This window comes from Diabrotica virgifera, chromosome 7 (assembly GCF_917563875.1).
Source record: "Diabrotica virgifera virgifera chromosome 7, PGI_DIABVI_V3a".
NCBI classification, from domain to species: Eukaryota; Metazoa; Arthropoda; class Insecta; order Coleoptera; family Chrysomelidae; genus Diabrotica; species Diabrotica virgifera.
In genome coordinates this window covers 84,938,861-84,965,791 of record NC_065449.1, presented here as the reverse complement: position 1 = coordinate 84,965,791, position 26,931 = coordinate 84,938,861, and the positions used below count along the sequence as shown (strand labels likewise).

At 31.9% G+C, this 26,931-nt stretch overlaps 1 protein-coding gene across 10 annotated transcripts in view; it reads left to right on the top strand.

The window, feature by feature from the left end:
• LOC126887699 (serine/arginine repetitive matrix protein 1) overlaps positions 1–26,931 on the top strand; it is an 88,879-nt gene that overhangs the window by 48,268 nt on the left and 13,680 nt on the right. For 9 of the 10 annotated variants that reach the window (XM_050655363.1, XM_050655367.1, XM_050655360.1 and 6 more), the window contains one exon: positions 5,189–5,469. In XM_050655363.1, coding sequence (XP_050511320.1) covers positions 5,189–5,469 — 281 coding nt within the window. The remainder of the gene's footprint in view (positions 1–5,188; positions 5,470–26,931) is intronic. The other variant, XM_050655366.1, reaches the window with a different exon arrangement.

Sequence of the window (26,931 nt, the reverse complement as noted above, 5' to 3'; positions counted from 1 at the left end):
AGAAAGTACCTATCATCTCGGAAAGTTATTTGATATGACAAAACAATTTGATATGACACAGTATTAATTTGTAAAATTAAAATAATAATTCTTCTGATTTATGCGTTTTTTTAACATAGTAAAGATTTTTTTGCCGTACTTAATCTCAGAAATAAAACGCATAAATAATAGACCTGGATCCCCCGTACCAAAAAAAAGTTGATTAATAACAAGCTGAAAATTTGTTAATAGCTTAATGGTGTCTAGTCGGACAAACTTTTGATGTATGATAACACTGGAACAGGGGAAGTTTTAATTGTGGAACAGGTTAAAAATTTGGAACGTCAGACTACGAAAACGTTCCATGTATTTTGTCGGACAGAACTTCCAATTTATTTGTTTATTTGTTACCATTTCATTAAACTTTCATGCAAAAATCAGACTGGTGTTTATCACATGTCAAATGACAGGAATTATATTGGTGATAAATAGCAGTCTAATTTTTGCATGAGAGTTTAATGAAACGGTAACAAATCAATTGAACATTCTGTCCGACAAAATACATGGGGCGTTTTCGTAATCTGACGTTCCAAATTTTTAAACTGTTCCACAATTAAAATTTCCCCTGTTCCAATGTTCCCGTACATCAAAGTTTGTCCAACTAAACACCGTTAAGCTATTAACACATTTTCAGCTTGCTATTAATCAACTTTTTTTGGTACGCGGGATCCAAACCTATAAGAATTTATTATTTTAATTTGACAAATGAATACTTTGTCATATCAATTTACTATTTTAGTTGGGAATAAGCCACAAAATTGGCTTATTGCTGGACAAGTGCCGCCCATATTCTGCTTATTTCCTAATTTTTTTTTGCTTACTTCTATCTGCACTGATAGCTTACCTTAAGTTATATTCTTGGATATGTTATATATTTGTTCCATCTATATTCATTTCTGACAATCAGCCCTATTCTGTAACTTTTAACAAATCGAATAGAAATGACCAAGTCGAATCGTAATTACCCGAAATCGGAATGTTTGATATCTATCGCGTCATTTTCGTGTTTGGATTGGTATTCTGTAACTCACATCGTAAGCAAGTTAAATCGAAATCGGCAATTTCTATTTCACGCGGTCAAGCGGGGGTGGCAATCCCGCATTGTCAAGCGAAATTAGTGTTCTGTGACCCGTTTGTTAATGGTCCTAAATTTGAAATACGACACCGTTGCCATATCTTCAATTTTTCATATTATCATATTACATACAGTTGCTTTTTTAAAAATAGTTTTGAAATAACAAAAAAGAAAAGTTTTGAAAAGTAAACAATAAAATGTTACGTGTAAATATTGGACACAAAAGCCTCAAAAGATGATAAATGGTTTTAAATCAAAGTTAATTAAAATTGTTATAAAAAAGAAGATAAACTAATAAATAAAAAAGATAAATGAAGCTAAGATGTATTGTAAGATATTACTAATATATACAATCTTAAGATTTGATTCTAGCTAAAATAACTGATAAACAACTTTTTCCAAAAACGGCGTCTTTTCTATAATTATTTTCTTTTCTTTTAGCGTTAATTAATACAAATACAAGTAAACTGGTATAATATATTTATCAATCAATGCTATAAGTCTATCTTTATATTTTAAACGTTCTTGTACAATTTATTCTTGTACATTATGCCATTGATTGAAATTGTACAAGAAATTAACAAAAAATGTTTGGCAACACTGTGGCTGGCAAACATTCAGAATCTGAATTTCGGATGCCAAATCACTTTTAAGGTTAGGTTTGATGCATACTCGTACATGTCTAAATTAAATATACAATTCCCTAAGTAAATACCACCACAGACTAAAAATTAAGCAGATACAAAAGGTAAAAATACTATAAATAATGATAAATAAGTAGTAATAAATTATTTTTGGTAGATATAAAATATAAACGTCAAAACAAAATACAATGCGCTTGCGTCAAACACAATTCCGATTATCGAAATCTAATTTCGGCAGGGTAAATGGTGTCGAAGTCATTTCTATTCACTATTCCGATTGTAGAGATTCCGAGGGAGTTATGGAATACCGATTTTGACTATTTCTATTCGACTTGGCCACTTCTATTCGATTTTCCTGACTTCTATCATCGAAATTAGTTACAGAATAGGCATGATTAATATAATACCATATGTATATTGAAACCTATTGGGACCGTGCAAGTTCGGCAAAGCGACACCTATTTCTACGCTCTGCAACTTTATTCGCACTTTTAATTATATTGGCCAATTATATTAGTCCTGGTTACTGGATAATTGTCAAGGCCATAGCCCAAAAAAATAATAAGAAAAATAAGATTCAGGTTATGTTATTAAAACGTAAACAGTTGTATGTAGTAAATAAAATTAGTTATTAAAATGCAGTACTGCAAGCAAAATACAATTAATTAAATTTACCTTTATATAATAATTGCATATCATATCAATATTGTGGAGCAACATATAATTTTTCTTCTTCAATGACAATAGGTATGAAATGTACGTCAATTTGACAATTTCAATTGACAATATGAATTATTTAAGAAAGTTGCAATATTTTTCCGCTATTCGCTCACGATCGTTTCACGTATCCCTTCCAAGTACTTGCACACCGCGAATAATATTCCTAAACGTTCTGTAAGCCAAGCCGCACACCAAAGAAACATGAAACGAAAAACATGAAACATGAAACGAAAAACATGTTTCATGAAAAGAAAACACTGCTAAACAAATCTCAAAGTCCGCCTACCAATGAAACGAGTGTGATTCATGCTTATGACACATTTTTATTTTCGGAGAGTTTCATAAATGGCCGGACATATATTTGTTTAGCAGTGGTTTATTTCCATGAAACTTAATTTACGTTTCATGTTTCTTTGATGTGCCTTATAGTCAAGTATATTGAAAGTCAAGTTCTGTAATAGTGAAGTATCTATATTGAAACGTCCAAATATAGTTCTTTCAATAGACATACATACAGGGTGAGTCATGAGGAACTGTACATACTCCTACCTCGTATAGAGGCTCCTATGGGGAATAAGAAATGACCATTAAAAAGTGTCTGCTCCCATTGTTTAATAATATACAGGGCAAGTTTCGCATTTTGACAAAAATTTGTATTCGTCATAATTTTTGAACGGTCAGATCGATGTGTCTCTTATTTTGGCCAATCGTTACACTACTACCACCTAATCAACTAATTTATTCAAACTAGAAAAAAATCAGGTCCGGCTTTAAAAAAATTAGTTCGTTTGGGTCTTAGAAAAAATTTCACCCTGTATACGCTTTTTGAAAACTCTAATATGAATTTTACAAATTAGACAAATAGGCAATTAAAATGGCATATTTATTTTTTTCCGCACACGATTACTTAATTTTTTATAAAAAAATCAAATTTCACTATGAATTAAAAGTTTGGTAAAGTGTATGTATTTAAAAAAAAATAACTTTTATTACAAAAATTTATTTTTTTTGCACAAATAAGTAATTTATGTTACCATCCAATCAACTGATTTATTCAAACTAGAGAAAAATCAGGTCCGGATTTAAAAAATTAGTTCGTTTTGGTCTTAGAAAAAATTTCACCCTGTATACGCTTTTTGAAAACTCTAATATGAATTTTACAAATAAGACAAATAGGCAATTAAACTGGCATATTTATTTTTTCCCCCACACGATTACTTAATTTTTTATTAAAAAATCAAATTTGTCAAAATCGGAATTTTAACCTAAAAATGAAAAAAAAAATGAACTCACGGTTTAACTCGCTACAACTCTGTTCCATTTTAATATTTTTTTTCTGAAATTTTTACAGCACATACCTCTTACCATTGTGAAGACTATGAAAATTGTTGTAGACTTTCAGTCTTCTTCTTGTAAAAGTTGCAAACTTGTAAATCGCAAAAATTAGGTGGAAAAATTTAAAATTTATCAATTTGATCACGTCTATGTTAAACTATAGAGTACAAAAGAAGTGTTATGGGAAGTTTTAGATGTAGACGTGTTATAGAAAAAAAAATGGTAAAACTTTTAATTTTAAGAGAAACGTTGTTTTTGTAAATTAATTTTTGGAAAAAAAGTTAATTTTTTTAAATCTATGCAAAAACTTTGCCAAACTTTTTATGCATAGTCAAATTTGATTTTTTAATAAAAAAATAAGTAATCGTGTGAAGAAAAAATAAATATGCCATTTTAATTGCCTATTTGTCTTATTTGTAAAATTCATATTAGAGTTTTCAAAAAACGTATACAAGGTGAAATTTTTCCTAAGACCCAAACAAACTAATTTTTTAAATCCGGGCCTGATTTTTTTCTAGTTTGAATAAATCAGTTGATTGGGTGATAACATAAATTAAATATTTGTTCAAAAAAAATTCATTTTTGTAATAAAAGTTATTTTTATTTTAATCTATGGTTCACTTTACCAAACTTTTAATTATTCATAGTCAAATTTGATTTTTTTTTTATAAAAAATTAAGTAATCGTGTAGGGAAAAAAATAAATATGCCATTTTAATTGCCTATTTGTCTAATTTGTAAAAATCATAATTAGAGTTTTCAAAAAGCGTATACAGGGTGAAATTTTTTCTAAGACCAAAACGAACTTATTTTTTAAATCCGGGCCTGATTTTTTTCTTGTTTGAATAAATCAGTTGATTGGTGGTAACATAAATTAAATATTTGTTAAAAAAAAATTAATTTTGGTAATAAAAGTTAATTTTGTTAAATCTATGGTTCACTTTACCAAACTTTTAATTCATAATCAAATTTGATTTTTTTATAAAAAATTAAGCAATCGTGTGCGGAAAAAAATAAATATGTTATTTTAATTGCCTATTTGTCTAATTTGTAAAATTCATATTAGAGTATTTTTTTTAAAGCCGGACCTGATTTTTTTCTAGTTTGAATAAATTAGTTAATTAGGTGGTAATAGTGTAACGATTGGCCAAAATAAGAGACACATCGATCTGACCGTTCAAAAATTATGACGAATAAAAATTTTTTTCAAAATGCGAAACTCGCCCTGTATATTATAAAACAATGGGAGCAGGCACTTTTTAATGGTCATTTCTTATTCCCCATAGGAGCCTCTATACGAGGTAGGAGTATGTACAGTTCCTCATGACTCACCCTGTATATTCGAACTTGTAAGTGTTTTGATTTTGGGATTTTAGATGGTGCTGAAAAGGATCAAAAAAGAACGGACAGGTAACAGACCAGGTTCTCCAGGCGGCGAATCGTCCGGTTCAGCTGACAGTGCACCCTCTGTATTACCTTCGCCAATAGTAGCTACTACAAATTTGACTTTGTCAGAAAGATTTGGAAAAATAGCCCAGTGGAGTGCAGATAGGGAGAGAAGGGAAATGGAGAACATGCGTATTACAAAAACAGGAGGCAGCATGAAAGTGTTGGTCGAAGAGGACTTCCTTTACGGCAGTCCCCCAAGAAGGTACAGGTTAGTTATAGTTTTATTTAAAAAATGTTGGAAAATTATTCAGTTGTTTAAAAAACAACAATTAAAAGCCATTTTACACTGCGTCTTACAATGCAGTTATTGTTTAGCAATATTTTTGGCTGTGTTGCCAATCCTTTTACATTAAGTCAATGAAAGCAATATAACTTACTATATACAGATTCGGAAAAATTTTGTGGTTGGTATTACAAAATTGGCGAGATATCTAACAAAGATACTAACATTTCGTTTTCATTGAATAGACAAAGGTCATAATCATATTTCCTCGTAGTCTCCCCTCCACATTGTGCATTAACGCCCATCAGAGCGTTACACCGAACGATAAAACTGGTTGTTTCTGATCCAATTATACTCTTCGAAGTAATATCTCTCGACTGATCTAATATTTTATTTCATTTTTAAAGAACTAAGTAATTTTATTTTCACATCTATTATGTACTTCCAAAAAATCTAAACAATAATATAGTTATACCCTATTCCACGAACATACGCCTGTTTTGGATTACTTCGACAACGAATATTTTACTGTGCAAAATGAGAAGAACGAAAGTAAATTGCAAATTACATTGTTGTTTATTGGAATAATTATTAGCGCCATTTACTTTTGTACTTCTTATGTTGCATAGTAAAATATTCGTTGTCGAAGTAATCCAAAACAGGCGTATGTTCGTGGAATGGCCCATATAAAGATACCATTAAAATTTGGAAAATACCAAATAAAATTTTATTTTTAATTAAAAGACGTCATTTTTCGCCCATTTTAATCATTTCAGTACATACATTCTCTCGTGAATGATCAGGTCTTCTTCTTAAGGTGCCTATCCGTTCCGGATGTTGGCGATCATCATAGCTATCTTGACTTCGTTTACCGCAGCACGGAACAGTTCAGTGGTAGTCATGTTATACCACTTTCGTAAATTTTGAAGCCAGGAAATGCGTCTTCTTCCCGGTTCTCTTTTACCATTTACCTTCCCTTGGAGAATCAGTCGGAGAAGGCCGCAACGTTCTTGATTTCTCATTACATGTTTTTGGTCTTTATTATGCTAAGAGCTAGTCCGTATCTGTTGCTGACTTCTGTTATACGATATGTTAATATCTGGAAATCATTCAGATTATCGGCAAAAACTAGTGGTATCATCTGCATATCTATTGTTATTCAACCATTTACCGTTTATTAATATTCCTTTCGCACAACCGTCTAAAGCTTCCTTAAATACTCATTCAGAATAAATATTGAATAGTAGTGGAGATAAAATACAGCCCTGTCGTACTCGTTCTATTACAATTTTATCAGTTAACTGGTCTTCTATTTTGATTTTGGCCGTTTGATTGTAATAAATGTTGCTGATAATTAAAAGAATTATTAATTTCTCATGTTCTACCCTGTCAAATGCTTTCTAGTAATCTATAAAGCATACGTATATCTCACAGTTTACATCCCTGCATCTCTGAAATAGCATGTGTACAGCAAAAAGGACCTCCCGTGCTCCCAGAGTATCACGAAATCCAAATTGTGTTTTTGTTAGTTCATCCTCGCACTTTGTATATTATATTCTTTTGTGAATGATCACAAAAGAATTTGTAATTTTGTGAATAATTCACAAAATAATGATCAGGTAATACTGAATTAACATTTAAAATTCACTTCAGGTAACAGAAGTGGTTCCATGACATCTCGTAACGCGACAGTTCGTAACCGGACAATTGGTAACGGACAATTCGTAACAGCGACAGTTCGTAACGGAGGCACTTCGTAACGGCGACAGTTGGTAACTATACAAGTTCTTAACGGACGATTCGTAACGTCCAAATTGTATTATGCTGTTTATTTTTGTTAACGTGGAAACTACTGTTATTACAGTTATAAATGAAATTATGTTTATCAATTTAACGAATCAGTATCAGGATAAACATTTTAAGGCATTTCATATTTTGTGTTTCAAAATATAATAAAAGTATTTAATAGCCCAATAAATGACCGTTTTGGAGTGTAATTTCCAGGGGCAACTCCGAATTGCATGAGAATTTTGATTTAGGTTCTACTTACCCTCCACTTCAAAGTTGAATTTGTGCCGTTGGTTGCTTTTACTTAAGGGGAGACATTTACCCCTTCTCGGGGGGGGGGGATTTTCGACAAAAAAACTACGTTTTCAGACCGTTTTTCCCAAATAACTCAAAAAATAAATATTTTATCGAAAAAAATATTTTTGGCAAAAGTGTAGCATATAAAAAAACGAAAAAAATGGTGTACCAGTAAAGTCTACAAATTGAGTAGAAGCAAAGTTGTAGCTCATGAAAAATACGTTCTTATTCGTCTAATTCCAAATCGAATAATTCAACGCGAAATCACCGAAGAAAGAAGCGTTTTTCGGGAAAACCTTATTAACATTTTTAAAGCATCGAAAAAAAGCTTATTATTTGTTTTTTACAAAAGTTTACAGCATCAAAAATAAACGAGTTACACTGAAAAAAAAGTTGGCCCCTTTTTTCTGGGGGGTGAACACCTCCCTCTATTTAGCACCCTAAATGAAATTAATCGTTTGGCTTTACCATCTGTTTTAACTGTATGTGTATTGCTTATATGATCTGTAAGTTTGATTGGTTTGAAGTGCTTATTTTTGAAAACATTTGGTTTTAAATTAAAAAAAAATTTCTAAAAATTTTTGAAAAATTTAATTTTTTCAAAATAACTTAAAAAGTATTGGTGATAAGAAAAATCTTAAAGAGTAAAAAAATGTAGGTTTTGCTATTAAAAATATGCTAGTTTATTCTGTTTCTCCATAAAACAAAAATTGGTTAAGATATGGCTGTTCAAAATTTGCATACACTCGTGATTAGTGACCCATTCAAGTTTTCTCAATTATAACCCTTTCAAAAATAAACACTTTAAACCGGTGAGACTGGCAGATCATATAAAAAATAGATAGGTAAGTAAATTGTTTGTAAAGCGGTAGCGATTAATTTCATTTGGGGAGCTAAACACGGCGAGATTTTCATGATTTTTTACAAAAAGAAAGAGGGCCAACTTTATTTTGAGCGTAACTCGCTTATTTTTAATGCTAAAACTTTTATTAACAATTAAAACAAAGCTTTTTATAAACACTTTAAGAAAGTTTAAATGGGTTTTTCCCGAAGTGCTTAATTTTTCGGTGATTTCCCCTTGAAATATTCGATTTGGAATTAGACGAATAGGAACGTATTTTTCATGAGCTACAACTTTGTTTTTATTTGATTGATAGACTTAACTGATACACCATTTTTTTGGATTTTTTATAAGCTAAACTTTTACTGAAGACATTTTTTTCGATAAAATATTTACTTCTTGAGTTATTTGCGAAAAACCGTTTGAAAACGTAGTTTTTTTGTCGAAAAATCAACATTTTCAATGGCAAATAACTCGAAAAGTATTGACTTACGTAAAAAACTCTATAGAACAAAAGTTGCTTAAAATTAGTCAATTTATCCATTTCCGGTCTTATCTTGAACGTATGTTTTTTCACCCCTCAGAAGGGGTGACTGTCACCCCCCAAGTAAAAGCAACCAACGGCACAATTTCAACTTTGAAGGGGAGGTTCTAAGTAGAACCTAAATCCAAATTTTCATGCAAATCGGAGTTGCCCGTGAAAATTATACGGTATCGCCGAATTTCGCGTTCATTTACTGGGCTATAAGCACGCAAATAAAAATTATTTAAATAATAGTTATTTGTGATATAAGTGTTAAAAGTACAATTTTAAGGCACGCACGTGAAAGTTTGCAGAATGAGAGAAGCAAATTCTGCAATTCACATGAGTGCCTTAAAAATGTACTTTTGAACACGTATATCATACAATATTTTTTCTACAAACGTCTTAATATATCAACAATTATAATTTATTCATTCTCAATTACAGGACAATACCTACAAAAACTTTTACTTGAACTTGACTGACATTCCATTTTTATATTTTTCTTGACATTACATCAAAACTGCCTATAATGTCAATACGTAAATCATAACAACTATAGAATAACATCTACCTTTATTGTTGTATATTCTAACAAATTTTAATAGTTTTTTTCTACAAACGTGTTAAAAATGCAATAATACAGTTTAAATTAAATTTTAAAAAACGTTTTAAACCACCTTTTTCAAATTGCGCATGTTGTACTATTAATATTAATGTTAATAAATGAAATATAAATGTTTTGACATTTCACAATTTGACAATTCACTTTTAACTGCAGTGCCTTAAACATTTTAAGGCACTAGTGCTTTAAAGTAACATTTTTAACGTTCTTATGGAGTGTTAAAAATTGCATTTTTAACACGGTTGTAGAAAATAGCTATTTGTATAACAAGGGAGGAAAGTGCTACTTTTTCTCCCGAGAATGAAGTTTACTGCCCGATGCGTAGCGGAGGGCAGTAATCATTTAAGGGAGGAAAAGGCACTTTACTCCCATGTTATACATATGGTTTTTCCACCTTCCTCAAATAACAAGACATTTTTTCATTTTTACTTAATTTATTTATGTAACTAACCAACAAAATTTATTAGAACTAAAACGAACAAGTAGGTACAACATAACTGTCAACTGTCAAATATAAGTCAAATTATTAATGTAAACATTGTTAAATCAAAATAACAATTTCCTGTTTTTTACCATTCTGGAAAATACAGGACGTTAAAATGTATAGATACTTACGTAATAGAAAATAGATATTGTACAGGGCGTCAATAAGTTATATTTCATTAATGAGTTATATTTCCTCCCCTAGGGAGGAAAAGTACAACTTTGCTTCCTACAATCAGGTCCGGAAAAGTATACTTTCGGTAGAGGTAGGTGGAAAAATACTTTACTTAGCAAAATGTTTACTTAGAAAGTTAGGAATGACTAAAGACGGTTGTCGGCTTAAAGATTTCACAAATTACTTCATTATTCCTTTGTCTAAGTAGGTATATGCAAATTTAAGGAACAATAAGAGAGATAAAATTTTAAAAATATTGTTATAAGTTTGTATGTATTTAAATATTTAAAGTTTGTATGTGTTTAAAGACTTTTAATATATTCTGTAACACGAAATATAAAATGTGTTAAACATGTTTATCCAGGTACCTACTATTTCGTTAAATTGATAAACATAATTTCAATTGTAACCGTAATAATAGTTAGTTTCGACGTTAATAAAAATAAACAGAATAATTCAAATAAACAGAATTGTCCGTTACGAATTTGTATAGTTACGAAGTGTCGCTGTTACGAGTTGTCCGTTACCAATTGTCCGGTTGCGGACTGTCGCATTACGAGATGTCTGGTCACGAACAGAAGTATAGGACCAGTGGCTCCGCCTCTCAAACCAAGCTTCGACGACGAGCTTGATGCAACGATGCTATTTAATATTTTTCTGTAGATTTTTCTTGTGGCATCGTAATTCAACGTACTATTTTTATTGAGAATAAGCCACAATTTGACAATAAAATAAGTTTACTTTTGTCGTTTCGGTTTTCATCTCATCAATCGTTCTCAAAACACAAAACATTAATAAATTTTATTTATTGAAAACAAAAAGTGAAAATTTTCAAAAACAATTCGTATTGATTTCTTCACTATATAACTTACTTTGTACCAAACCCTAATATAAGGGCCTCTTGGTGATATGCTGATCTAGAAAGTAGAAACGTGTTTCGAATGTCACTCCACAAAACACTTAACTCTAGATAAGTTGCACAGCGATTTTCCACTATAATGCTTGATTTATAGGTTTTGTGACGACCGAACCTTAGTTTTCTGTCTTCTTACTATATTTCTTACACTCTAGCGTATATCTAATAATGATTGAACAGATTTTCTCATCGGTATCTTTACCTCAGCTCATTTTAAAACTCACACATAACAATAAGCTTTACAATATCACAAAATGCATTTGACATTCGTTGACAATTATTGTTTTGATGTCATTTTTTCATAGCTACCTCTGGTTTTAATGTATGGTTTTTCACTGTTCCTTGGATAAAAGAAAATTTTAACGTCAAGCATAGTCACAAAAAGAACGAAAATATTGATATACAGAACTCAAGCTGAGACCACGCGTCAGAAACATGGACGATGACAAAAAGCGATGAAGAACGTTTAGGCGGTTTTGAACGTAACATCCTCAAGACATATTTATAAAGGCGCGCAGGAAAACGGATTATGGCGTAGGCCCTACAATTTTTATCTTTACTGCCTTTATAGTGAATCCAGTATTGGTAGGTTCATCAAAATAAACAGGCTGCGGTGGCTAGGCCGTCTAAACTTCTGCTGAAGTGAGGAGAGGAAGCCCAGAGTACGATTTAAGGATCAGGTAAAAGACGATTTATGAGTGTTAAGGTACGGAATTGAAAACCCAAGGAAATGGATAGCAAGGAATGAAAACTTATCGTAGAACAGGCGAAGGCCCACTAGGGGTTGTAGAGCCAATGCTGATCATAATGACGTCTAATCTTAAGATAATTATGCAAAAATCAACCTACGTTGATGTAAGTGGATGAAAATCGATGATGTAGCGAAACTTTTTCTCTTATTGTTGAAAATAGATAAAAAACGGAAGGGTAATGTTTATAATAAATGTTAATAAAAATGCTATATTAATTAATATGGGAATTTATAAAAACATGAAGATTATAATTTGTTTATGGTAATCGTCATAAAGTGCAAATCCCATAGGTGGCCCAACTGATAATGGGGCTCGTATTTCTAATAGATGGTCGGTTTGGATAGTATTTCTGATTATTCATGCCGTTACTTATCATTAGTTATAACAAATGTCTGTTAGTCCGATAAAAATTTGAATCTTTTCTTGGGCTTTAGATACACATCGGCGTTTTGTACCAGAACATCTTGAATGATATATTTCAGATAGTTTTTTGTTGTAGAAACATTGTTTTTTTTTTCTTCTAGTTCCATGCTGGTTATCCATCGTTGGATACCATATTCGCTACCGCTATCATAATCGATTTGACTATTTGAATGAGTGATTTGATGAGTTTGACTAAGCCACACCATAATGATGAATATATGTAATTATGAAACATTAATTAACGCAGCAAAAAACTTGCGATTGGATAAAAATCTCCATTTTATCCAATAAGTTGCTTTCAACATTGACATTAACGTAATATCTATTCAAGATAAATTTTTGCATTTGCTGGTTTATGAATAATTTTCCAATGCTTTTTTATTCAATTGATTATTCAATATTACTTTCGTAAATCTCAACCTATCAAGTATGAAACTGGCATTAGACAAGGAGATTCGCTGAGCCCGTTAAGATTTAATCTGATAATGGATGAAATCGTAAAGAAAGTTAAAAAAAAATAAGAGGATATAGAATGGGAAAAAAGGAAATAAAGATAATATGCTACGCCGACGACGCCATAATAACAGCCGAAAATGAAGATGACCTACAAAGATTAATTAAAGAATTCGAAGACACGGCGCTCATATATATTGAAGCGTAGCACTGGCCCTGTTACCTTCCTTGTATACCGTAGGCCCTATACCCTATTCCACGAACATACGCCTGTTTTGGATTACTTCGACAACGAATATTTTACTGTGCAAAATAAGAAGAACGAAAGTAAATTGCAAATGCTTTATAATATGGAGCAAAAACCGTGAGCAAATGGACTAATGGAATAATAATTATATATTTATTTGTTCTCTGATAATGTAATCATTGTTTTTTGTAAATACATATTTGTATTATTCATAATAACTTGTCAGTATATTACTTTCCTGCTGCTGAAAATGTAAGAGCAGAAAATAAGGGTTACCCAGAGGACCATGCTAAGAATCGCAAGGAGACAGAATACCAAATAATATCAGGCAAAGAACAAAAATCAAAGACATAGTAGAACATGCAGCAAAAAAGAAATGGATATGTGCAGGTCATGTGGCAAGAACACCGAACAACAGCTAGACTAACAGAAGATTATTGGAAAATGCGACCGCGGACGGACAATCGGATAAACGAAGCAGAGATTGACTACCAACGTGCTGGAGTGACGATATAAAGAGAACTGCCGGGAACTGGATAGCTGGTAGCTCAAGATACGGAGACATGGAGAAACTTACGAGGAGGCCTATGTTCAGCAGTGGACGACAACGGTGAGATTAGGATGATAATGATACTTTCTTAACACATAAAAAATATTTTGTAGGTATACCGTATAACGATTCACTAAGCTACAAAAAACTACTTACGAAGGAAGGAGGAAAGGGGCGCCAAAAATTACTTGTCCCGGGGCGCTTGAAAGCCTTGGCGCGGCCCTGCCCCTACCATATATGAATTCTTAATACAGGGGCGTGCGCTGCGGGCAGTCCGTAAAAAAATCTATCTTTAGGAAAGCTCGAAATCGTTAGATTAAGACAAGGTAACTTAAGTACATGAATAACAGTGTATATTTCAAAAATCTGGCGATTTCAGCGGGGCGTAAGGAAATGGGTGAGTCCCAAAGTTTCACAAGAAAAGCGAATATTTCGCAAAATGAACATCAGATCGAAAAACTTAAAAATACGTGTTCAATATTTTTCAAAAATCTATCACATGACACCGGACACGACCTCTTACGGAAGTGTTTTGTGACCAATTATTTTTTATTGTCGATTTGGATTCCTTACGTAAAAATGTGGATTCTTACGGGAAAATAAGTTAATTTTATTTCGAGACATTTTTCGAATCATGGATAGATGGCACTATAATCGGAAAAAACGATTTTGGGAAATGGAAAATTAAATTAGAATTGGAATTTTTTTGTTTTGTTTTAGGACCTAATCTTCACAACCCAATCGATCCCCATAACTAGGGATTGCAATCCAGTTGTATTTTTGCAAGATTTTGCAAGATCCAATTGGATCCAGCAAAATGTGGAATCCAAATAAAAACACAATTTTAATGTTTTTTGTCTGTATTCTAAATTGCGAAACAACAGAAACATGAATTATTTAGTTTTTTGGAAGTGAGACCTTAAAAAACATATTTTATCTATCACATTATTCACACCTACTTCGCTCAGAATTGCACATATAGCAGGTTGCAGAGAAAACCCTTTCGGCCTCTATGCTGGTCGGTTTTAAGGTCATCAAATAGTCATAGACCATGGACAAATGATCGCCTTTCACTCCTATCTCATAGAAGGTCATTTCCTTTTCCAAAATCTTTTCGTGATCTTTTAGAGAACCAGTTTATTTTGGTTATAAAAAATGTCTTTCTAGTTTCAATTCAATCTCAAGTTCTTCAAATTAAAATTCACGGGCTCCGGATTAGTTGGCCCATCTTCTTCCATTATAGCCTCTTGCACTGGTACCACAATCACTTGTTTATACGACTTAACAAATTTTCATCTCTTGTCGCATTGCATGATTTTTCGGCATGGGGAAATAACCAGGATTGTTTAGTCCTTCGTCATACTTTTTTGGATTTTGTAAGTACACTAATGTACCTGTAATTTCGCAGAGGCGCCGTTCCGCAATTATGTTGCGTAATGCTGCCGATGGATCGGCACTAAGGCTAAAGTTCTGGCTATTTAGTTTGTCTAAGACAAATTTCAAGGTTGTGTCGGCTGTTATCAAAGTGGACTCTCTTCTGCAAAGAGCGTCTACAGCCAGTTTCACCGGTTAAAGAGTGGCGATCAACTCATCGATTATTGGCCACTCACCAGCAGAAAATATTATCGCACAATCAATGTCTAACAACGCTTTATCAATGCAAACTTTTAGGCTGTAGAAACTTTCCAGCATACTAAGCTACTGCTAGCGCGATAGAATAGCAAGTTTCCGACTCGAGGCTTTGAATAAAGAGGCTAATAAAGACATTAAGTAACTTATTTCTAATTTGACACGTAAAAAAGCGCTTCCAGCAATTGCAATCTTAAAGCGTCGTTTTCACGCTACGTCTTATTGTACGTTTTGTGTGTCATGCAAAACGTACGACAAAACGTACTTTTTGTCCAGTGTGTAACAAGAAATGAAATGAATCGGAATGAAGTCCAAGGTCAGATCGAAGATATAATGGGAAAAGCATAAGCGCCGGACTCCACTTGCGATTTGTAGTCGCGCGATTGTTTTGTAGCGAAGATTGAACACATTGTTTGAAAAACGTTAATATGTATTGATGTGATCTTGATTATTGATATGAGATAATATTCTTATATGTCATTTAATTTAATCAATGCATTAATCATAATCTAATTAATTTACCAGATCACATATCAATATGTTTTCAATCTCAGGGCGAATTATAAAATTAATTACTTACTCTCGTGGCTTCTAAGTATTTCTCAATGGTTCCTAATCGGGATAGGAAAGAAAAGAGTAAAATAATACACACATATGGGTTACAATTATAATCAAAATATTGTTTATTTTATTTAAATGGCAATCACTGCTTAATATTTGCTAGATCTTATTATTCTTAAAAATACATTTACAAATGGGAATCTTATTTCCTTTTGGTTTCCAATTGAAAGTTTTTATTAACATTTAACTATTAGGATTTATTAGCAACAATTCTATTTAAGTTTGATGAAGCTTTTCTGATATTATTTATTATGTTCTTCAATTTATAATGTGGTATTTAATACGAAAAACCCATACATTCATGTCCAAACAAATGAGACTGACCTTTTTCTGGTGAACTGAGAATGTCTTCACACAAGACCCGTTTCCTGCTATCCTTGGCTGCGATCAAAACCTCGTCCTGGCTTTCAGTAATGTTCTCCTTTGAAAACTAGCTCGTATAGCTCTCGTTCCTGCTTCTGTCGTGATGCTGTATTCTACCTTTTTCGAAACTGCAATCAGCTACCGGGACACTCTTGGCTCAAGGAGGTTCTTTTACTCTCAACCTGGCCTACCTCTCGTTCCACGATAGATACTCCACACTCACGGAACTACACCGGCTTTCTCACTCTCCGTACACTACCGTCTACTACTGGACTTCACTTCTCGACAGCTCAAAACATTCTGATCTCTCTTTTCATTCATTCCCCTACTTTCTAAATATCCCTTCCAGATTCACAAATCAACCTTCCACCACCAACTCTCATTCGCAGTATTCCTCAAAACCAATTTTTAATCTTTCTAAATATGCTTAATGGATTTCCAAAAAAAATAGTTAATTCCCATTCTAAAATTACTTTCTACTATTTACAAAATTTAATGACCTATTATCTACTTCAACTGAGTCTTATTTAGCATAGGCTAATGATCGAACCTTCCGCGAACAACGATAATGACCTATTATCGATTTCACTTGAGTCTTATTTAGCATAGGCTAATGATCGAACCTTCCGCGAACAACTATAATGGTACGCGCCATTCACTTTGTTTATTCTAAGCGCATTGTCCCGAGTTTCGTTTAATCACTTCTTAAAATTAAATATAACAATTTGTTGTATACAGGTTGTTCTACATTTATATGCCCGTGGTTGAGAAAATTGAAAATATTTTATATTAAATTGAATTCTGCTTATAATTATCAAAATTTAATTTTCAGATCAAATAGAAATATAACAAATCCCCGCCTTGTATTCGATAAAATTTATCTGCATTTTTAAATAAATTTTTTCGAGGCAAAACCAACTCCCTCTATATTTCCTTACTTTAATCTACGTCTTATACCCCTTCTTCTTGTATTACTCTAATTAGTCCCACCTGTAGAGTACTTGTTTCCTTATTTTCAGTGTCCTCATCCTGTGTTAGAGTGTCGGCTATTATGTTGTCTTTCCCTTTTTCCCATATCAATCTTCTGTCTTTTTCCTCAGATTTTTCACATACTTTTACCGTGTATTCTGCATCCTCGTTTTCATATGCCTCCTCTTCAAATGCCACTGTTTCGATCATATCTTTTTCGCTTTCATTTGTTAGCTTTATTTCTTCTTCTCCTGAGCTCATCTCTTCTTTTGAGGAATCCCAGTTTTCTTTTGCTTTTGATACTCTCAATTTTTCTTCTTCTGGGCTCAACTCTTCTTTTGAGGAGCCACAGGTTTCATTTTCTTTTGTCTTTTTCTGACTTTTTCTCCCTTTTCTTCTTTGTCCTTGCTTCGTTGCCAAATTCATTTCCACTGTTTGTTCTTTACCTGATTTGTCCGTATTTTGTTTCTCCTGTTCCTTGTCCTGTTCTTCTTTACTATCGAACCATAGGCTTGCTTCATATTTGAGATGGTTTCTGATAGTTTCTTTTGCTGTTTCGAAATTTCCGATGTGTTGTATTTTCTTTTTCAGGCTATTTATGAACGGCACTGGGTGTAATCTTCTTACATCCCCGCCAAACCTTATCTTCACGTCATCTGTGCTATGTATAACCATTTCTCTTCTTTCTCCTACATTTTGTTGCGTCCGGTTTTCGGTGACTTGTTTTTCTATTTCTGTGATTCTTTTTTCCACTTCTTCTCTGTCTACTTGAATAGCATTTTCCAACTTATTTTCCAAATTTTCTATTTCCTTTTTCTGGCAATTCGTTATTTCCTTTATTTTGCTTTTGATTTCTTTTTGATTGTCATCCAGTTTTTGTTGTATTTCATCCATTTTCTGTTCCATTCTTTGTGACTGGAGTTGCATCATTTGTAATAATTTATCTATTCCTGATAATTCTTGCTGTTCTGATGCCATGATTGTCGTGTCTAAAATATCTTCTTGGTCTGAATTATTCTCTTGGTTTGAATGTTCTTTTTGTTTTTTGTTGTCTTTGCTTTGGCTTCTTGTCAACGACATTTGTTTTCAAGAAGTACTGTCCCCGCCAAATATGAAATTTTACTAGTATGTTACCAAGACGACTTTTTCTCACCCAAATATTATAAATTGTCAATAAATATATCAAATGTAAATATCGTAAAAATAAAATATTAAATCAGTTATGTAAAATTTGTACCTAAAGAGATCTAAAATTTTATGTTATCAAATGTAAGTATCTCACTTTTTACCACAGGCATATAAATTTTCAAATACCGGCTTTACTCTTTCTATCCTTCAAATTTGCCACTAGAAATACTTTACAATGCTTTCCACGTTGGACGACAGTTGATGTGATCTTTTTTATTGATATGAGATAATATTCTTATATGTCATTTAATTTAATCAATGCATTAATCATAATCTAATTAATTTACCAGATCACATATCAATATGTTTTCAATCTCAGGGCGAATTATAAAATTAATTACTTACTCTCGTGGCTTCTAAGTATTTCTCAATGGTTCCTAATCGGGATAGGAAAGAAAAGAGTAAAATAATACACACATATGGGTTACAATTATAATCAAAATATTGTTTATTTTATTTAAATGGCAATCACTGCTTAATATTTGCTAGATCTTATTATTCTTAAACATAACATTTACAAATGGGAATCTTATTTCCTTTTGGTTTCCAATTGAAAGTTTTTATTAACATTTAACTATTAGGATTTATTAGCAACAATTCTATTTAAGTTTGATGAAGCTTTTCTGATATTATTTATTATGTTCTTCAATTTATAATGTGGTATTTAATACGAAAAACCCATACATTCATGTCCAAACAAATGAGACTGACATTTTTCTGGTGAACTGAGAATGTCTTCACACAAGACCCGTTTCCTGCTATCCTTGGCTGCGATCAAAACCTCGTCCTGGCTTTCAGTAATGTTCTCCTTTGAAAACTAGCTCGTATAGCTCTCGTTCCTGCTTCTGTCGTGATGCTGTATTCTACCTTTTTCGAAACTGCAATCAGCTACCGGGACACTCTTGGCTCAAGGAGATTCTTTTACTCTCAACCTGGCCTACCTCTCGTTCCACGATAGATACTCCACACTCACGGAACTACACCGGCTTTCTCACTCTCCGTACACTACCGTCTACTACTGGACTTCACTTCTCGACAGCTCAAAACATTCTGATCTCTCTTTTCATTCATTCCCCTACTTTCTAAATATCCCTTCCAGATTCACAAATCAACCTTCCACCACCAACTCTCATTCGCAGTATTCCTCAAAACCAATTTTTAATCTTTCTAAATATGCTTAATGGATTTCCAAAAAAAATAGTTAATTCCCATTCTAAAATTACTTTCTACTATTTACAAAATTTAATGACCTATTATCTACTTCAACTGAGTCTTATTTAGCATAGGCTAATGATCGAACCTTCCGCGAACAACGATAATGACCTATTATCGATTTCACTTGAGTCTTATTTAGCATAGGCTAATGATCGAACCTTCCGCGAACAACGATAATGGTACGCGCCATTCACTTTGTTTATTCTAAGCGCATTGTCCCGAGTTTCGTTTAATCACTTCTTAAAATTAAATATAACAATTTGTTGTATACAGGTTGTTCTACATTTATATGCCCGTGGTTGAGAAAATTGAAAATATTTTATATTAAATTGAATTCTGCTTATAATTATCAAAATTTAATTTTCAGATCAAATAGAAATATAACAGTATACCGGGTGGTGAATCGGAAAACGGGCCATAGGAAACTCAATGTAAAATTCTAAACTGTTGAATTCCTGCTTCCCTAATTATGTTACATCAAAAGTCATGAGAAGTTATTTGTAGAGGATTGAAATCTGTATTAAAAACAGAACTTACAATTGTTCTACGATTTAAACACATTCCAAAATTTTGAAAAATATAATGTATTTACCGCAGTAGGTATGTGTGGGTATGTTAGGCCACACGTTACTATTTAACTGACAGTGAGCACATTATTGACTGAAGAAAATATCTTTATTATTAATATTTTCTCCTTAACTAAGGGTATCTTATCAACTTTATTGTGTTTTAAACAAAAAATGATAAAATAATTAAAAAAATTGACAGTTCTAATTGTTAATATAATAAATTCATTGTCAACAAATGCAATCTTATACACATTATTGTATTGTGTGTGGCCTAGCTTTGGCGTATTACTCTGAAAATTGTATTATATTTTTACAAAATTTTGAATAATTATTGTTCATAGAACAATATTAACAGTTGTTTTCAATAGAGAATTCAATTCTCTACAAATAGTTTCTGATGACTTTTGATGTAAAATAATTAGGGAAGCAGGAATTTAACAGCTTAGAATTTTACATTGAGTTTCCTATGGCCCGCTTTCCAATTCACCACCCGGTATATACACTTGACAAAACGTACGTTTTGTCGTACGTTTTGCACAGTGATGTGGGAGGGAGTGGATAGGACCCGAGCAATCCTGCCTGTATTTACTAATAGGCTATTGATTATATTCAAAATAAGATAGCTAAAAGGAACTACAACGTTAACGAGGTTTTATTATTTCATATGGTCAATGGACATCTATATATGAAAAAACCGCGGAGTGCTACCATTTAAAGGGGTGCGTTTTTGAGAAATGGGTGAATTAGTCCCTGGGCACAGGTTACATTAGGGTGAGTTCTATGCACTTTTGGCAAAAATATATCTACATAAAAATTGTTCCTGGTTAAATTTCCTATCTAAATATCACTTTTTAAAGTCAATGATACTTTTTTTTACAAAAATATATTCAAAAGAAAAAGCACAAAGGAACCCAAAAGAAAGAAATTTTGTTTTTTGTCCCACAACTTTTGTCCACGAGGATATAGGTATAGACATCGCTTTACAGAAAAAAAACCTACATATTTCTTCTTTAAAACGTTGTTCAGTAGAGGTAATTAGGATTTATAGTTTTCGAAATATGATTTTTCAAAATTCGCCACTCACAGCAATTTTGGGCAATTTTCCTTGTTATTTCGCAAATATTGTTCTGTAACTTTTTTCTACGTAACTTTAGGTATATACAATGGTACACGTAATAAGAATAGAAATCAATTACCTTTAAAATGGTCTACTGTATAACGTTGTAAGACTTTTTTTAAAGAGATTATGGTTGTTCAAGGTTTTATACTTTTAACGATTTTTTATAATATAATATAAAAATAAAATAATATTATAATATAATATATTATATAATACTATATTACATATAGTATATTTAATATATTATTATATTATATATTACATAATACCTAATATAAAAAAAAATATTATTTCTTACATATTTTACGATTATTTTTGAAAATTATCATTACAGTCAAACCCGCTTATTAGAATACCTCTTAAAGGAATATCCCGGTTTAAGGAATAGAAATTTGAGGTCCCGAAACGTTTCTACTAGCGACCAATGATCGGTTATTAGAATATCCCGGTTATAGGAATATATTTGATTGGCACGAAGGCTATTCCAATAAGCGGGTTCGACTGCATAACTTTTTTTCTTGTACATGAATATACTATATTATTGCTCAATAAAGAGGGCTTACTTTCTGTTCTTTAAAATGGTGTATCATCTATATTTAAATATGTTATGGAAACCGAGTGATTCTTTTGATATTTTTTACCTGTATTATTTAGAATTATTTCTTTTACAACAATTACGTAAACATTAGTCTTAGAAAACATCACTTAGCTAAAAAATTTTAAACGTTGACATTTAAAAAATTTTCAAAATCAAAGTCCATCTCTTCGTTAGCATTAGCTTCAATATCTTCCTCTGACACGTCAGTTATCTTAGAGTTCCCACAATTAGTACCCATGTACATGCACCCTTTGCAGAATATTGAACAACTAATTCCTATCTTCCTACAACCGCAGTTTTTTGTACATCCTTTGGTACATTTACATGATATTTTTTCAAGCAAAGCTTGTGGTGCAGGAGCTTTGACAGTAAATATTGGAATTAATCCATATTTTGAAGTTTGCCCGGCCGAGTTAAGTGAATCCAAAGTATTACCTATAAAAAATAAGATTCAATCATAAAACACTCACATAAAAAAGTTATGATGAGGAATTTAAAAAATAATCCTAAAATCAAAAATCCTTGCAAGTACTTATTACATTTTGAAAAACATATCTTATTCAAAAATAATCCTAGAATTTTTTATAATACACCATTTTAAAGTAAACAGAATGAGCTTTCTTTTTTATTATGTAATAAATAAATAAATGTAGAAAAAAAAAGTTATAATAGGAAATTAAAAAAAATCGAATAAAATATAAAAACTCCTTAAAAATATAAAGTCTTTAAAAAGGTAACCTCTTTAAAAGAAGCCGTACAACATTATACAGTAAAACATTTTAAAGGTACTTGATTTCTATTCCTCTTACGTGTACCATTACATATGCCTAAAGTTACGTAGAAAAAAATTACAGAACAATATTTGCGAAATAACAAGGAAAATTGCCCAAAATTGCTGTGAGTGGAGAAATTTGAAAAATCATATTTCGAAAACTGTAAATCCTAATGACCTCTATCAAACATCATTTTAAAGACAAAATATGTAAGTTTTTTTTCTGTGAAGCAATGTCTATACCTATATCCCCGTGGACAAAAGTTATGAGATAAAAAACAAAATTTCTTTCTTTTGGGTTTCTTTGTGCTTTTTCTTTTGAATATATTTTTGTAAAAAAAAAGTATCTTTGACTTTAAAAAGTTATATTTAGTTATATTTAGATAAAAAGTTATATTTAGATATGTAGACGTGTTTGTACCAAAAGTGCATAGAACTCACCCGAATGTAACCTGTGCCCAGGGACTAATTCACCTATTTCTCAAAAACGCACCCTTTTAAATGGTAGCACTCCGCGGTTTTTTCATATATAGAGATTCATTGACCATATGAAATAATAAAACCCCGTTAACGTTGTAATTCCTTTCTATAGTACATAATCAATAGCCTATAAATGGGACCACTTGGTGAGACGTACAATATGGCGACGGGCAGGTCCGGATTCAAATTAATTCAAGATGTATTTACGATTTTATTTGGGAATACGCATCGAGTTAGATTAATAACAGTTATTTGAATTAAAATTAGTTTAATTTTTAGTACTTTTCAAGTACACTTTTAATAATAAAAATAACATAATACAATTTATTAAACTAAAATAAAGAATATGTGAAATATAAGTTTTGATCAATCCAAACCCCTAAGCATTTGACATACTCAGAGAAGGGTATCAGATGTTCATTTAGTTAAATATTGTCAGGTGTACAATACGGCTTTAGTTTTTTCAAGGTTCAAAACTAGTCTTGAATTTAAGAACCAGTTTTCTACTTCCGACTTCAAAGAGGTTTTTTGAAGTTATACTTCTTTAGGTGCGATTGAGAGGGAATTTTTATTATGCCACGCGCATGCTCACACATACAGTATGGAGTTAGTTGTTAAATCTTTCAAGTTATTTCAAGGCTTCATCCAAATGATCACGATTTATTACAAAAATATAAAACATATAGAAATAAACTGCATTCACTTATCGACAAAACAAAACGGAATTTTTATAAAAATAAGATCCTAGAAAGTTCAAAAACAATAAAGAATTATGGAGTGTAGTGCAAGATTTAAGTGGACCAAAAAAAGGAAAAGTACCTATTGAGAGTCTTAATAACCAAATGGGAGATATGTTGACTGAGCCCTCTGATATTGCAAATGAATTTAATAAGACATTTTCAGAGATGGGCAAAAGTTTGGCTGAAAAAATTAGTACTAATCCCCGCCAAGTATATGAAAATACTGTCTTAACAAACTCAATGATTTTATTACCTACAAATACATTTGAATAAGAAACAATAATAAATGAACTGAAGTGTAAAAAGGCAACTGGTATTGACGACATTAATGCAGAATGTTTGAAAACAATTTCACCATACATACTCGAGCCATTGGTTCATATTATCAATATATGTATAGAAAAAGGAATATGGCCTAAAGCCTTCAAAACAACAGTAGTCATACCAATATACAAAAATGAAGACAAAACTCTTGCTGCAAACTATCGACCTATATCTCTTATTCCGCATATTTCTAAAATATTTGAATTATTATTGAAAAATAGGCTTATAGCATATATCAAAAAATATAATTTAATTTCCCCTCACCAATTTGGTTTTAAGCAAAATACTTCCGCCCAAGATGCCATTTTTAATTTAACATACAAAGCATATGAAGCACTTAACAACAAAAAAATTTTCTTATGCGTATTTCTTGATTTGGCCAAAGCTTTTGACACTGTTAGCCACAATAACCTCTTACAAACCTTAGAGAAAATTGGTATAAGAGACAACTGTTTACAATTATTTAGAAGTTACCTCTCTGAGAGACAACAGGTAGTAAGGGTCTCCGAAGTAATAAGCGGACAAAGAGATATAACATATGGAGTGCCACAGGGAACATTATTAGGTCCTGTCCTATTTAATCTATATATAAATGGATTATTTTCATTACAGAGTACAGGGCATATAATTGGGTTTGCCGATGATACTGCTATTATTTATGATGCTGAGAATTGGTATGAATTAAAAATAACAGCAGAATGTGATCTACAACTAATAAAAGAATGGTTTGACTACAAAATACTAACAATTCATTTTAAGAAAACTGTTTATCTACCAACATTTAACTCTAACTTGACCACTGATCTTTTCAAACTCCTTCAAATATCACATAATAAACAAAATTTTTATATTAAACCCGTAACAAATGTTAAATATCTAGGAGTTTTAAAAGCTACAGTTTATCCTGTATAAGTTTAAACATCTTAAAAAACACATACCTAATATATATCTTCGCACACTACATTACGGACTAGTAGAAAGTCATCTCCGTTATGGTATACTGGTTTGGGGAAGCGCCCTGAAAACACACATTCTCCCACTGGAAATCATACAAAGAAGATTTCTGAAAATTATTATGTCTAAACCATACACCTACTCTACAGATAGATTATATAAGGATAGTAATATATTTGACTTGAAACAGTTATACTTTCTTTGTGTGTCTTTAAAATATCACACCATGAAAACAGACAACAATTTACCATCATACGAGCATGATACAAGAGGCAAACACCTCTATATGGTTCCGAAAATGACAAAGTCCTGTCAAAGAAGTTTTCTATTTCTAGCCCCAAAAATATATAATCATATCCCCAGTGATATCAAAAATATTAAGAATGTTCTTCTATTTAAAAAGAAATTAAAATCATTTCTGATGGAACAAACAAGAAATTTTTGTGACATCATTTTAGTAGCTTAAATTTACATACGTTAAAAAACAAAAAAAAATAAATGAAACTCTAGAGTCACTACCAATTTTTATAACTATATTTCAAATTTTATATTGTTTTAAACTGATTTATTTTGCTTATTATTTTTATCATATTTAATAAAACATGCGTATATACACCATTCTTCAGAAATATTACAAACTAATTGAGCCATACATAATTGTTTTTAAAAAAAATTAATTATTCGTGCTTTTTTGTTAAACTAAGTATTTATTTTATTGTTTTCATTATACTATTTATTCAACGTATCATATTTATTAAAACATAACTGTGTATTTACAATTAAAATGTATTATTAAAAGTTATTTTTACATGCATTATCACTAAAATGGAAGTAATACCGCCCTGTCCACTGTTTATGCTTACATACTAACCAATGTAAGGAGATTTTGGTTGAGTTTTCTTTATTCATTCGAGCGTTATAGTTACACAACGGGAACGCACACGACGGCATACTATTGTCACTATAAAATCACTGCAAAAACACAACAAAAATAAGTTCAAAATAATTTATAAAATATATTTTTTAAATTCACAAATAAACCAAACAACAAGAACTGTCAATAGTGTCAATGAGACGTACAACATGGTCGAAGTGATCCCATCTACCTCACCACATGTCATATCCCCTCCCTCCCACATCACTGGTTTTGCATGACACACGAAACGTACAATAAGATGTAGCGTGAAAACGACCCTTTACCCATAACCTTTCTTCTTCTTCAGCCTGTGTTCGTCCACTGCTGGACATAGGCCTCTTCCATTTGCTTCCATCGATTTCTACTCTTGGCAATTCTCATCCACTGTTCGCCCGCGACTTGTTTGATATCATCTGCCCACCTCTTCTGCGCTCTGTCTACTCCTCGCCTGTTCTCTCTTGGTCTCCAGTTTGTTAGTCTCTGTGTCCATTTTTCGGGATTATCTCGGGCAACATGTCCGACCCATTGCCACTTGAGCCTTGCTATACGTTCTGCGACATCAGTAATCTTTGTTATTTCACGAATGTCGATATTTCGAATTTTGTCTCTCAAACTAATCCCTAGCATGGCCCTCTCCATCGCTCTTTGAGTTGTACTGAGCTGCTCTAAGGTTTTCTTTGTATAAAGGCCATGGTCTCCAGTCCATATGTAGTTACAGGCAAGATACATTTGTCATAAACTCTACGTTTTAGACACATTGGTATATCTCTATTCTTCAAGATAAAGCTTAACTTGCCGAAAGCTACCCAAGACAATTGTATGCGTCTTTTTATTTCGGCTATTTGGTTTTCTTTGCCGATTTTGATGGTATGTCCAAGATATATATAGTGGCCTACATTTTCAAGACTGACGTTGT